Consider the following 15524-nt stretch of genomic DNA (forward strand, 5'->3'; position numbering starts at 1 on the left):
TTGCCTCACAGAAAAAAGGATTCTTCCTCTATCCTACTTACACATATTTCAAAAGGAATCATTTTCATGAAATGAGCCTTCGTACTTATGAAATAACACTTGTGTTAACATATCTTTTGTTAATGCAGACATTCATACTTTCCTTCACCTCAAAGCGAGGCATGCTTGGTTCAGACTATAGACAGTGCTCTTTTGGTGTCTCAAGCACTGTGCTAAACCCTGTATATGTGCGGAGGTGGATGGAACAGGGAATCCCTGCTGTCTAGGAGCTCACAGCTGTGACATGACGTTTGCAGTACAATTGGAAGAACACTTGCCCTGTATTAGTGGGAGGTGTGAGTGGTAGTATCAAGGAAGGCTTCTTGTAAGATGGGTCATGTTCATGGGGACCTCAGTGATGTGTCCAGTTAGCCAAGCAAAGAGAGGTGGAAGAGCATTCAGGTGGAGGAAGAAAGGCATTCAAAAACCCAGAAACAAAGAGTGACTTGCTCAGAGGAGCTTAAAAATGTCAATATAGCAATTTACATGAGAACTGTAAGTGTGGGCATTAGTGCAGAGTGGAGGCATTTTGTCCTGGTCAAGAAGTGTTGACCCATTTCCCATAAAAAATAAGCAAACAGACAAACAAATAAAAAGAAGTGTTGACCTTTATAACTATCCTGTGAAGGGTATTAGTGATATTTATAGATGAAGTAACTGAGGAAAAGTTTTTTAAAAAGGAGGTCAAGTAATCTGCTCAATTCACAAAGCAGTTGCATTTCCAAATGAATATGTATGTGTATGTTTATATTTATACGTATACATCTATATGTGTATGTATATGTATATTTAAAAGAAAATGATATGCATCTGCAGATTCGGTTTACTCCTGTAGTTAATGATTTTGAGTCGAATAAAAATGTGTATGTCTCCAATGTATGTTGCACATAGAATATTTTAAAAAGTTAAATTAGTATTTGTATTAGTCAACTTGATTTTATTATTCTTGCCTCCAGAGCATTTTATGAGCATAAATTTTTGTTATGCATGTTTTCAAATAAAAGCATCTGGATTGCTGAAACCGGTTTGGCTCAGTGGATAGAGCGTCGGCCTGCGGACTGGAAGGTCCCAGGTTCGATTCCGGTCAAGGGCATGTACCTGGGTTGCGGGCACATCCCCAGTAGGAGATGTGCAGGAGGCAGCTGATTGATGTTTCTCTCTCATCAATGTTTCTAACTCTCTATCTCTCTCCCTTCCTCTCTGTAAAAAATCAATAAAATATATATTTTTTAAAAAAAGCATCTGGATTTATTGGTACACAGAGCTCAATATTACCTTTTTATAATTAGAGATGCAAAGAAGTGAATAAAAGGAGAATGACATTTTGCTATTTTCTCTAGGCCAAAATATAGTTATAATCAGTGAAGGGGTAAAATGGTATTTGACAATAAATATCAATGCAAAAAGGCATAAATTCTGAACTTTATATAACTAATAATAAGATATGTTGTCTTTTAGGTAGCTTCTATTTAGAGAAAAACTATAAAGAAAAACAAAGAAATTATTGTTACATAAGTCAACATAGTTGTGTGTGTTTGTTTGTGTTTTTTTTTTTTGGGGGGGGGTGGTGTTGAATATTACAATCTGGAAGGGGCACATTGGGATTTCCAAAGGCAGGCAATGTTCGCTTTCTTGACCTGTGTGGTGGTTATATGGTTGTTCATTTTATAACTAGTTTATAATTCTATATATTTGCAATTTTGATAAATACATTTATAGTTTTCTTTTTGCATGTTAGATATCAAAATGAACATATAAAAATTATAAAAATATAAAATATAACTTCGCAAAAAAATTACACATTCATCTATTTGCTTACCTAGCTATAGTCCAAACAGGGATCCTTACATTTTCTACTTTATTAAAAAACACAAAAAACTTATTAAGTGATTCTTAAATTTTGGAGTTATATTGGTCTCCAATTATACTATTTAAACACTAGAGGCCCAATGCACAAATTCGTGCACAGGTGGGGTCCCTCCCACCTGATTGGAGATGTCTCACCCAGTCCCAATTGGGGCCGATCCCGCTGATCCCGGTGGGCAGGGGTAGGAACCACAGGAGGTTGGCTGGAGTGCACTGACCACCAGGGGGCAGCTCCTGTGTTAAGTATCTGCCCCATCATGGTCAGTGCATGTTATTGCCACCAGCTGGTTGACCAGTTATAACGGTCGTTTATATATATATAGTACTACATGCTCAGTGGATCAAACTCATAAATATATAGATGCTAGTAACAAAATGAGGAGTAAAAGTGTCATTAGGGATATTAATGTTTTATCTACAGACATTAGAAAGGAATTTTAGAAAATATTTTTGAGGTGGACACAGATTTCTTAAAATGTATTCTCCAAAAATATTAGTTGAATAATTAAGTTGGACAAGACTATTCTGAGTATATATGAAAACCATAGTGTCAGGAAATAACTATATGAAAGCCACTATTTTTTTTTACCTTTCCAGTTTACGTATTTCATCTTATTAGGATTTGTGCTTTCAGTGACTTGATCTAGGTTTGTGGGAAATGTAAACTTCAAAGAAACAAATGATGATAGGTAAGGCATAATAATTATGAAGAGATTCTTAAAATACATTTAATGAAATTAATTTTTGCTTAAAAATTTATTAATTTAGTAACTATAGATGAAAACATGTAAATTTACATTTTGAAAACATATTGAGAATGATTTTATTAATTTTTATTACTCCCCATCCAGATCTATTTGATGAGATTGAAATACAACCATAAATACAATTCAAGATAAGCTAAGAAAAATATAAATCTATAATAGTCTGATACTTTAAAATGAAGTACAAAGAAATGGAAGTTTATTAATATGTGCGTAGAGGTAACATACCCCTAAACCAAAACTTATTAAAGATATCAAAAATTAAAAAGAATATTTGCAACACAGAGAGAAGTATCCTAAAATTTCTAGAAAATGTAATAGCATATAGGAAAACAAAACACATGAAAATTCTGATAAAAGAAAATTCTATTTAACAGCTAGAAATCTGTCTATGAAAACAGAAATTGCTTAGGAGGAAACCACATCTAAGCATATAAATATTATCTTTCGGACAGTACTTATTGTTCATGCAAAAGTCTTTTCTTTTATACCTTAATGTGACAAACACTGAGATAAATTATAGTAATTTCATATGGTTCTTTTTTGTTGTTTAAAACATAGTTGTCTTCTGCATAAATGAATCAGACAGGATGATTTGGGAGTTAATGTATGTAAAATAAGTACCTCTTTTGTGATTGTTTTAATGATTATGAGTAACAGCCTGCAAATATCTGATCTGTTAGGCAATCACTGAAAGCCACTTGGCTTACTAGAGAAATCTTTCTCAATTTATTCAACTGTTGATCTCCTATGTATCTTTCAAAATCTAACCCAAATATTACATCATTTATTCTAAAGTGAATAACTTCCTTTTGGAATCATATTTCGCTAATTGTGAAATTTATCTCTACATTTCAGTTTCTTTATAAATAGATATTAATTAATAACACCTACTTTATGTGAGTTCTGATAATAAAATACAAAAATGAATACAAAACACTTCCATTCAATACACTCTAAAATATGTTTCCTTCATTCCCCAAGGAAGCCTTCCCTGTCCCCAGCTAACTTGGTTTGGTCATCTTATTTGCTATTCATAACATCTGAACACACTGCTATTGGAAAATATTGAAAGTACCCAAATCTATTTCACCCCCTACTCTGTAAATTCTTTAGGAGCTTTAGGTATTCTCCTTGTACAGAGTGTTGGGTATGATGTACAAACGGTATCTGTTGGAGGGATGGATCACTTAAATTGCCTGATAGAAGAATCACAGCTATGCTGCGAGGTCAGTTGTGGCTGAAAAAGTAAATTACGTACTACTTCAAAATTGTGAACTTTAATGATGGAAATTTCATGCATTCTAGTATAATTATGACTATTCTAGGGTGAATTTTTTTGGGGGCCGGTATAAATCTCAAAGAGAGTGCTCAATATAGTACTTACTTGCTCTTGATGTTGACTGAGTGGTCTAGAGTGGACCAATCTTTCTGGCAGTTTTCGATCCAGACCATGTCCATTTTCCAAACGAGACTCCCTGGGTTTGTCAAACCAATCTGTTTCTTCACGACGCAGATGGTAGGCTTTGGGGACCAAGGAAATATCAAACATTGTAACCCCAACTAATACAAATGATAGAGGGCAACGGACGTTCTGAAGTACAACATGCACCAGGCTTGTTAACCATTCATGCATTTCAAATACGACTCCAAATGGAGCAAAACCATTCCCAATACTATGTTTAAAAAATATGTGTCATGGAATAACCTAGAAAAAAAATCATCTACACACCTGTGCAACCTCTCAGAGCCAAAGAAAACAAAACAAAGGTAGATTTTAAAGAAGGGAAAAAAAATTTAGAGAGTAATTGAAATAAATAAAGGAAGAAGTGAACATTCCTTAGAAGTCATTTTATTCAACCATTAGTTCCCACCTCTTCACCTCCTCCCATGGCCCATCTCTAGTCTAAGGAAAATGTATTCCTCAAATACAGAAGATTTTGTCACTTTCCCACTATCACATCAAACAAGTACATATATAGATGTGGCTGCTGGCTTTGAATATCAAGTGACTATTTTTCGAAAACATTGTTTTTATGGCATTCATATATAAAAGAAAACATTACTTCTACAAGGATTTCAGATATTATTGCTAGGAACATATGTGCCATAATCATCTGGTAGCCTAATATTTAAAAAATATGTCATTTAGAATTTTTTTTTATTAAAAATAAAACAATTATTTTCTGTGAGATCTAGGAATTAGATTGAAGAGTTAATTTGACTTTCTTTTGTACTTATAATGTAACAAAACTTGACATCTTAAAATACTTTTCTGAAAATACAACCATTTTTAAGTACATAATTATTACTTCAGTTCTTAGTGCTGCTAACGTTTTTTGAAGCTATTATTTAGTGACCAAAAATTCCATTTTACCTAATATACAGAATTTAACTTTATACATGTAAAGTTTTATTCTTGGTAAAAAGATCTGTAATTAACAGTCTTTGGAAATATTTGTTGCTTCCTAAATGGGAGATGGAGCAGCTTTCTCAAGTGCTCATCCTAAAAGATTTGTTGGCGATGATATCAGTCTATTCTTTCTGGAAAGCTAAGTTTCTACAATGCCACACTGTTGAATTCTATCACACTATAGCTTTCGTTTAACATCTACATACCTGATTGCCTTCTCTTTCAAACCCTTCTCCCATGATTTTTTTAAAGGCAATTTTTATTATTTCTTTGCTAGCAGGGCTGGCAAACCCACAGCATGTGCACCATTACTTACTTCTACCTCCTGTGATCCTGGTCAAAGGTAGTAATTAACCACAAGATTTCTTCCAAAAACAAAACAAAACAGGAGAAGATGAGAAATGTGTCATAGTTCAGTCAGTCTTAGATTTGAGGAAATACACTGATATGTACCTGATCTGTGGTTATATATGTGCTTCTCTGATCTCCCCTCTTAGATTCTAAGCTGCTTGAGGGCAAGGCTCATATCTTGATTTTTATTTCCTTCCCTCAACACTAAAAACAATGCCTTGCAAATGTCATAACATTCAATAAATATTTAGAAATGAATAAAACAGAATAATTAGCCATCAACTAGAGAAAGAATTTAAATATCATAATAATAATATGCATGTTTTAAAATAAATATTAAATTATCCCTTGGACTTTATTAATAGTTACACAATAATTTCTCATAATCTACCGGATATTTATGGTTTTTCATAGTTTTAATTAGATATGAATTAACTACATTTATGAAAAAATATTTAGCATAATAAAATTTGATAAGCAAATAGAAAACAAATCCATTATTTAATCATCAGATTAAAATTTTATGATTGTCCCAACATCAACACTATTTACCTTACTTTTTTATATATTTATTTTATATTTATTATGAAAAGAAAAAAATAATCTATACTGTTCTTAATAAATGAATATATTGGATAATGCAATACATGATTTCACTTGAATATATAATTCTGCTAACTGCATTTGAAATACAATCCTTTAAAACATGTTTTCTTGGCTGTGTCTATACAAATAAGGCAGAATCCCAGCTTACTCCAAATTTTGTCAATTTATTTACAATTCTAATAATATACTTTGATGGATAGTTCTTATACTAATTCTATGTGTAAATTAGGATGTCTATCATGCTTTTCATAGGAATTTATAGAACCACAAAGAAAAAAACCTGATTGAATAAATCTATTTTCATATTAAATTCTGTCTTTATACTTTATAGTAAGTTAGATATAAATGCTAATTCTTTATAACTACAATAATATTATTAGCCATGGTAGTTCTGCACTTAAAAAACTAAATTTTATAATAGCATTTTCCAAATTAATTTAAATAATTTGCTAGAGATAAACATTCCCCTTTTTTAGACTGATTGATATTTTCTTGTATTCTTAAATGTAAAATACAAGTAAGCTATTTTGGGATCTACATTATTCACAGCCAATTATTACATGAATAGTTTAATTCTATTTAGATTCATTCAAACTGGTCATTACAATAGCCAGTACAGAAGAAAGTGATTAGTTGTTGGAATTTCACTAGAAAAAGCAGCTTGTCCTCCAGATCCAGTGATTACTTTAGTCCTTTTCAAATCTAGATTTGAATTTCTAAAATCATATTGCTGGCTAGATACAGAAGTAGGAAGAAAATCCTTTTCATGAAAATATATTTTCCTGTGAGTTCTCAAAGAAAATGTAGGACTCAAAAGGGGAGATATTCATGTTAGCTTAGTGCTTTGCAGTTTCCAAAGGCATGAAGTAATACACTTTTATTTGATCAAAAATATTTTATTTCCATGACTCAAAACCATGCCTACATTCAAATAAACCGCAGAGGGCTCGTGATCCAGAATCACGAGTCCTCTTGGTATGAGCAAGCCTCTTAACATCACTGTACCTCTCCTCCCTCATCTTCAAAATTAGATTTGGACTAGGTAATTTTCTAAAGTATTTATGGTTCTATATGATTAAACAACAACAACAAAAACACCATAGGCTAGTTTTTAGTTAGGTATGTATTTGCCCTAAATCACTTATTCAATATGAAAAACCAGTTAAACAATTTAGGGCAAAAAAAGAGATGATGCAAAAAGCAAAGTCAAGGAAAAGACTAAACAGGTAGACCTGGAGGGCTTCAGCTTCAACTAGGTAAATTCATAAAAGCATTGTACAAAATTTGAATTGTAAATATAAAAAATACTTTATATATACTTGATAAGATTATTTATTTTCAATGTCATATTTTGTGTTGTTTTCTAGTATATAATGCAAAGGTACAGACTTGGCAATTACGGTATTCATAATGAGAGATAAAATACAAACCTTTCATTTAAGAAGAATTATAAAATTCTGCATTATACTAATATGAGATGAGAACATTATCTGAATTCATAAATACTAGTCTCACAAAAACAACATAAGTAATTTTCTATTACAAAGTCTAGCAGAATAGTAGTTAATGGCTCGAAACCTTAATAATTTCGTAAACTTAAAGAAACTGACAATTTTAAAAAGAAAAGAACAGGCAAAAAGTTTCCAACGATTTTAGCCAATTATGAATTTAAAAAATGACCATTTTATTGACACAATTATTGATAATGATTTTGGAAAAGAGGACATTGAACAAATCAAGCAATTAAGAAACACCAATAAAAGAATAATCTAAAAAGAAATAAAGAAAAGCATGCTATAAAATCTATACACAAGATACAATTTCCATTTACAAAAAATAAAATTGAAGAAAACATGCAAAAGACAAACCAAGGAAAGTACAATACATCCTTAGAGAAGGAAGATTAAACATGCAGGAAAATGAGAGCTTGAGTTTTGAGAGTAACAAGGAATTCTGAGGCCCAATTTACCTTCACTGTCAGACATGGCATGTTGGAAGTCATCCATGATGAACGCTATGTCACGGTCATAGCCTCGAGTCCGTGATTCTTCTCTCATGTGTTGTTGAACTTCAGGCAATGAGTGACTTGATCCAAACTGATCTCTGGTGTCTGCAGATATTGGTGGCAGGGGTCCAGCTGCAGCCCTGGCCATCCCCATTGGCTGTCCAACAGGACTGAGTGGACTTTCTTCTTCAGAATTCTGGGCCACAATTGGTATTCTTCCTCTACTCTGGCTAATTGGCAAACTGGTAGGCTTAGTTCTGCCAGAGGGTGATGCGTGACTGAAGGAAACATCTAGAGCTTCAGCCTCTTGAGCTTTCAGTCTTAGAGAAGAACTGGAAGAATCTCTTTTTATTGATAAATCAAGCCCATAGACAGACGAAGGCCTGGAAGAAGGTCTGGACCTGCTGCCACTACTGTATGGCTTATCCGCTTCATCCTGCAGAGCTGACCGTATGGTATTTCCTAATGTGCCTAGTCCTGTGCCAAGAGATGATCCCACAAATTTCTGTTGGTCTGTAATATTTTTTCTGAGGCCATAAGTGATTTCATCTTGAAGCAGCCTTGCTCTGGAAGAAATTCCACCAATAGAAGAAGTGCCAGAAGTCATATAGCTTGAATAATCAGGTTCAAGGTCTCTACTTTCTTGAATAGGTGAAAATTTTGACATTTTAGGGTCGATTAGTGATTTCTTATGCTTTGACTGCTTTTGATAGAGTATGGCTGCTGGTAGTTGCTTTGCCGCTTGTTTTTCAAGTGTAAGTCTACTAATGCTGTACTTTTCAGATTTTGGAAAATGTCTATAGGTAGTATCACCATGGTAATAATGGGAAAGACCAGCAAGGTGATCTAAGTTCTCTGCCCCTCTACGGAATTCTTGTTTAATCTGCTGTTTCAGAAGCTTTAACTCATAAGGATCTTCCATTGGATCTTCCTCTGCTTTCACGTAACTATGCAACCTTGAGGAAGTCTGCAAAGGTGCTAGGAAATCTGTCACTTCTTGAGACCTCCGTGTTTCAGTGGTTCTAAGGAGGCGGTCTGTTTTTGACAGATCCTTTTCATGAAGATTAAATGCAGTGGTCAATGCTGCTGTTCCTTTGGAAATCTCTCCAATGTCATCAATTAGGACAAAATTTCGTGAAGTATGATGGTCAATATCTGCATAAAAAGAATCTGCAGAAATGCTTGATATTGGACTGCTTGCCATGCTACTTCTCTCCTCCAAACCCATTCTCAGGTCTAAGGTATTGTACTTACTACCAAGATGGGAAACAGCATATGTATTATCAGTAGAAACAGGAGCTATCATCAGGGGTTGGTTTCGAATCACCTCATAGTTTGAAGTAATCTTGGGCTCCAGATATAATGTAGTTTGCCGTGGCTTTTGTTGTATCACCATCATCTGTGATGGTAACTGATAAGAAGGTTGTGGGGTTGGTGTAGGTTGAGCTTGAGGTGTGAAGGACATTGTTGCCACAGCTTGGAATGTTGGCTGAGTCTGATAAGGTGAAACTTGCTGGTGGTACAAAGTCTGTTGCTGAAAATGGGACTGTTGGGTATATGGGGTGGGTGCTTGGGTAGGAAGAGCAGGAGATGAGTACTGGTATTGTGTATAAGGACTCGTAGGAGGAACTAGCTGAGATTCCGTTTGGGTTTGTGGGGGTATAAACTGGCTGAATTCAGTTTGGGGAGCAGTTCTTGGTCGCTCTATGCCATGCTGACTTTCTATTCGGGATGGTCTGGTGCTGCTCACCTCACTGTCAGACATGTAATCCCGTTCCTCAGCTACCCCCTGGAGGTAGGCTCGCTCTCTCTTTTCTCTCTCCTTTAACAATGCCTCTTTCCTCCTGTTAATTCCCATTTCCAGGTACCGTAACTTGGCATCAATCTCCTTCTCTTCCTCATCAAGTTCTGCTTGTTTCTTTCTAAGTTTTGCAGACTCTCTCTCTACAAGATCAAGTTCTCGGTCTATATCCTGGAGAATCTTGGCTCGTGCCATTGTGTTGGTTCTGCAGATCCTTCTCCTGGAAACTGTACCCATTGTGCTGTACGTCGACTGAGTCCCTGTTGAGGTCTCCTCAGGAGGTGGGTTAGGCAGAGTTCTCTTAACTTTTTTCTGGGTGCCAGAGGGTGTTATGGTTTGAGAACTTTTTGTCTATAATTAAAGAAACAAAATATAGTACTTTATTATCAAGGAAAAATTAAAGATAAAAAACCTTCACACTTTTACATTTAAATAAATATGATTTCATATGTTTTAGGTATGACAGTATAATATGATAAGATTTTTTTATATAATTTTAAGTATTAGCCACAAGTGCAATTAACTGAAAACTCATTTTTATTTCTTGGTAGATTGGCTTCTTATTACTGTAACTTCTGCAACTTTAGAAGTTAGTTTTGAAATCAAGCACAGAACTCATTGCTAGGCAGACTTATATTTTAGTTAGAACCTTAGGAGAACTCTAAAAACTGATTTTCCATCCTATTTAATATAAGATTATTTACTGAATGTATTTCTAAAATATTTGTATTAATTATCTAAAGGTTAAGTTATATTTGTTAGAGATAATGCTTATTTGCCACTAAGTTCAGTTGTTTGCCTCAATCTTTCCATTCCTATTTTTACTCCCTAGAATAGCCGTTATTTCTATTCTAATCATGAAATGTTTTGAAATTAAACCCTCAAGTTCTTTAATCTTTTTTCTCCAAGAAAGAGTAATATCAACTAATTTCCCATTTAATCTTTCAATATTTTTGTGACTATTTGGGTCTTTTATTTTCTTTCTATTTTATTATTCTTTTCTTTTTTTAAATTTATCTTTATTGTTGAAAGTATTACAAATGACCCCTTTATTTCCCTCACTTAACCCCTCCACACCTACTCCCTGCAGGCCATCACAGCACTATTATCTGTGTCCATGGTTATGCATATATGCATATAAATTCTTTAATCTCTTCCAGTACCTCCTCCCCTCTTTCCTCCAAAGGAGGATTATAAACACCCATCAATTAATGCAACAGTAAATGATGAACCTAAATGCAGAGAGAAAGCATATAAAACAAAGATAGTAAATATGGAATGGAGCAAATAAATAGAATAATAAAGAATTTCTAGGGTAGATATATACATTTTAAAAATTAATTTTTAAAAAATTGAAGGTATCCATTAAATGGCTGCACATATTTGTTAAGTGAAAGATTGAGAAAATAAAAGAGTGAAATAAGAACTTGCTGTGATTAATTTTAAAGGTCCTGAGTCATGAAGTGAATTTCTCAGAATTCACTGAATAGAATGAGAGTATACATGAAACCACAGGAAAAAATAGAACCAGGGGGAACCACAAAAGAAGACCATTTATTGAATTAAGAGTAATGGTTAATAAAGTGAACTAGAAAATGATACTAGTTCTTACTACTTATTGCTCATACATGTATGAGTTATTTCCTAATTTAACTTTACAAGACAGTAGGCTTAGTCAAATTCTTTGTCTTTGTTAGTGAAATCCTAGATTAAAGAAGCATTCCAGGTACTGGGGATTTCTAATTATCCTCCAGAGTTGCAAATATTTAATCATTGATGACTTGTGTTAATTAATATTTTGTGTACCATGGATGTGAGTCATGGAAGCAAGAGATAAAACTGGTTGGTAGAAGTTACATACTCACTGAATTGGCCTAGTTAGCCTCCACAAATCAAACTAGCTTTGCTGTTCTCCACTTGCCAACATTAATAGCTTTTACTCTGATTATAGAAATAGTCACAAATGTGAAGATGGCTCCAAATCTCCACTATATTTCTTATAAGGGAGAGGGAATATAACATCGTGACTAAGAGCTTGTTTTAATCCTGGCTCTGCCTTTCATAAACCGTGAAACCTTTAGCAAGTTGCTTAAACTCCCTGGGTCTCCGTTTTCTTACATGTAAAAGAAGTTTAATATTTATCCTTACATTATTGTTTTAAGGAGTAAATGAGCTAAAAAAAAAAAAAAAAGTAAAGAGTCTAAATTACTTACTGTCCAAGAGGGCAGACAATATAATAAAAAATCTAAAGTGATGTCATAGCAACTTATAATTTAAGGACTGATTTTAAAGACCACAAAAAAAATTTCTTTCTGTACAGCAAAAGAAACATCAACAAAACAAGAAAGCCCACCGCATGGGAGAACATATTTGCCAATGCTTTCTCTGAAAAGGGTTTAACCTCCAAAATTTACAGGGAACTCATACAGCTTAACAAAAGGAAGATAAACAATCCAATCAAAAAATAGGCAAAGGACCTAAATAGACACTTTTGGAAAGAGGACATACAGAAGGCGAAGAGACATATGAAAATATGCTCAAAGTCACTAATCATCCAAGAGATGAAAATCAAAAATGACAATTCGGTACCATCTCACACCTGTCAGAATGGCTATCATCAATAAATCAACAAATGACAAATGTTGGCGAGGATGCGGAGAAAAAGGAACCCCCGTGCACTGCTGGTGGGAATGCAAACTGGTGCAGCCACTGTGAAAGACAGTATGGAGTTTCCTCAAAAAATTAAAATGGAACTCCCATTTGACCCAATAATCACACTTATAGGATTATATCCCAAGAAATCAGAAACACCAATCAGAAAGGATATATGCATCCCTATGTTCATAGCAGCACAATTTACAATAGCTAAGATTTGGAAACAACCTAAGTGCCCATCATCAGATAAGTGGATTAAAAATGGTGGTAGATCTACACAATGGAATACTTTGCTGCTATAAAAACAAGGAACTTTTACCATTTGCGACAGCCTGGATGGACCTGGATAGCATTATGCTAAATGAACTAAGCCGGTCAGAGAAAGATAAATATCACATGATCTCACTCATTTGTGGAGTATAATGGACAACATAAACTGATGAACAAAAATAGATCTAGAGACAAAGAAACACCGAAAAGACCATCCAACCTCAGAGGGAAGGCAGAAGAGGTGGGGGGAGGAGAGGGGAAGGGAGAGATCAGCCAAAGGACATGTATGTATGCATATTAGCATAACCAATGGACAGGGACACTGGGGCATTGGGGACTTGTCCTGGGGGGTGGGAGTAGCCAGGGAGTGGTCAATCGATGTATAAAAGAAAGTTTGTCATGATTAAAGGTGATATAGTTGAACACCATGATTAGAGATGACAACAAAAATCTAGAAAAATCTTAGTGTTTAATAACATTTTCCTTGATGACCAGCTTGGAAAAACATGTTTTTAGATAGCTCTGGAGCCCTTAATCTGAAAACAAACAAAAAAAAATATCACATTAAATATAAATAACTGCATATACAAATTTAAATTATTTTCAAATAGTTGTGCAAATAGCAGACCCATGGAAAGTCTTAACCATAGAATGGATAGAGTCTGTAGGGGGCCTGGAAGAATATTCATTTCAATTTTAGTATTTAGGAAGTAATTGTGATAACAAGCAAATACACTCCAAGGTAAGTTTTGCTGTACAAAGTTATTTTAAGTGATATTTATCTTTCTCTGACCAGCTTATTTCACTTAGCATAATGCTCTCCAGTTCCATACAGGCTGTTGCAAATGGCAAAAATTCCTTCTTTTTTACTGCAGCGTAGTATTCCATTATGTAGATATACCACTGTTTTTTAATCCACTCATCTGCTGATGGGCACTTAGGCGGTTTCCAAATCTTAGCTATGGTAAACTGTGCTGCTATGAACATAGGGGTGCATATATCCTTTCTGATTAGTGTTATAGTTTCTTGGGATATATTCCTAGAAGTGGGATCACTGGGTCAAATAGGAGTTCCATTTTAGTTTTTTGAGAAAACTTCATACTATTCTCCACAGTGACTGCACCAGTCTGCATTCCCACCAGCAGTGCACAAGGGTTCCTTTTTCTCTGCATCCTCGCCAGCACTTGCCATTTGTTGATTTGTTGATGACAGAGATTCTTACAGGTGTGAGATGGTACCGCATTGTCATTTTGATTTGCATTTCTCGGATGATCAATGACTACATCAAAATAAAAAGCTTCTGCTCTGCAAAAGAAACCATCAACAAAACAACAAGAAAGCCCACTGCATGGGAGATCATATTTGCCAATGTTATCACCAATAAGGGTTTTAATCTCCAACATTTATAGGGAACTTATACAACTTAACAAAAGGAAAATAAACAACCCAATAAAAAAAATGGGCAATAGACCTAAATACTTTTCTAAAGCGGGTATAGGAAGGCCAAGAGACATATGAAAACATGCTCAAAGTCAAAATTATTTTAAACAACATTTTTCTCAGGGGAATCAATTTAAACCATGCATCTTATATGCAAAGGAAAATAATTTGTCCTTGTTCTGAGGTGTCAGGGCTATTAATAAAAGTAGCTAAGGTAATACTATCCTAAGAACTCATCGGCAAAATAATCTAAACTCAATCTAAGGATGATTAAAGGATACCCATTCCCTCCCTCTCCCAAAAGTGAATAAGATAAAAATAGATGCTGGGTCAAAATTATTTATCAATTGCTATATATAATAAATATGGCAAAATTCAACTTGCAAATTTATTCCAGTTGTTGTTAAGTGTAATTCTAAAATCCCTTGTTTTAGATACTAATGGCATAGAGTAAAAAGGCATGTGATTAAATGGACTTAAAACCTGTTTTCAAAGAACTCACAAAGTTAGAATTTTTTTTTATAATGTTGTATGAAGAAAATACTTCAGTCTTTTGCTAAATATAGCTCTTGTTAATATCAGAGACATAAAGACTTAGGAATGTATTTTTCATTTTATAAATATAGAAAACTATACCTGCTGTTGAAAATCAATATTCATAATGATTAAATATCTTGGATTTTTAAGATTGTTCTTTCAGTTAAGCAGAAAATATTTTTATGAAAGCCTTTTACTTTTAGATAATGGAGCTGTGGATTCACTTACAAATAGTACAAATCCACACAGATTTATTAATAAATAAGATATTTTGATGGAGATAAATATTGTATATTCTATTAAAAGATCATCAATATAACAAGCCAGAAGGTGAATTTGAGATTTTATAAACAGAGTGTATTGGGATCTAGAATAAGAAGGGTTTACTTTTAGTTTAGGGAAGGAAAGATGGATTAAGACATAACAACTAGCCTGGTTCTTGAACAATGGATGGGACTTAAACAGGAGAATATTTTCTATGTGGAGGGAGCAGTATAAAATATAATTTTCACAGAGATACCAATGATTATCTGGTTTTACTTCATCCTAGTGATGAATTAATACCTGAGAGATGGCCAAAACCGGTTTGGCTCAGTGGATAGAGTGTCGGCCTGCGGACTGAAAGGTCTCAGGTTCGATTCCGGTCAAGGGCATGTACCTGGGTTGTGGGCACATCCCCAGTGGGGGATGTGCAGGAGGCGACTGACTGATGTTTCTCTCTCATTGATGTTTCTGACTCTCTATCTGTCTCCCTTCCTCTCTGTAAAAAATCAATAA

The 15524-nt window shown here is 34.2% G+C and overlaps 1 protein-coding gene across 2 annotated transcripts in view; it reads right to left on the minus strand.

Moving 5' to 3' along the window:
• The window catches only part of PCLO (piccolo presynaptic cytomatrix protein), a 280628-nt gene that overhangs the window by 107044 nt on the left and 158060 nt on the right, over positions 1–15524 (minus strand). For both annotated transcript variants that reach the window (XM_081102328.1, XM_081102327.1), the window contains exons 7-8: positions 8009–10196; positions 4057–4193 (exon numbers count right to left, since the gene is read on the minus strand). In XM_081102328.1, the coding sequence (XP_080958454.1) occupies positions 4057–4193; positions 8009–10196 (2325 nt within the window). The remainder of the gene's footprint in view (positions 1–4056; positions 4194–8008; positions 10197–15524) is intronic.

The sequence above is a fragment of the Myotis nattereri genome (genome assembly GCF_964212035.1).
Source record: "Myotis nattereri genome assembly, chromosome: 11".
NCBI lineage: Eukaryota > Metazoa > Chordata > Mammalia > Chiroptera > Vespertilionidae > Myotis > Myotis nattereri.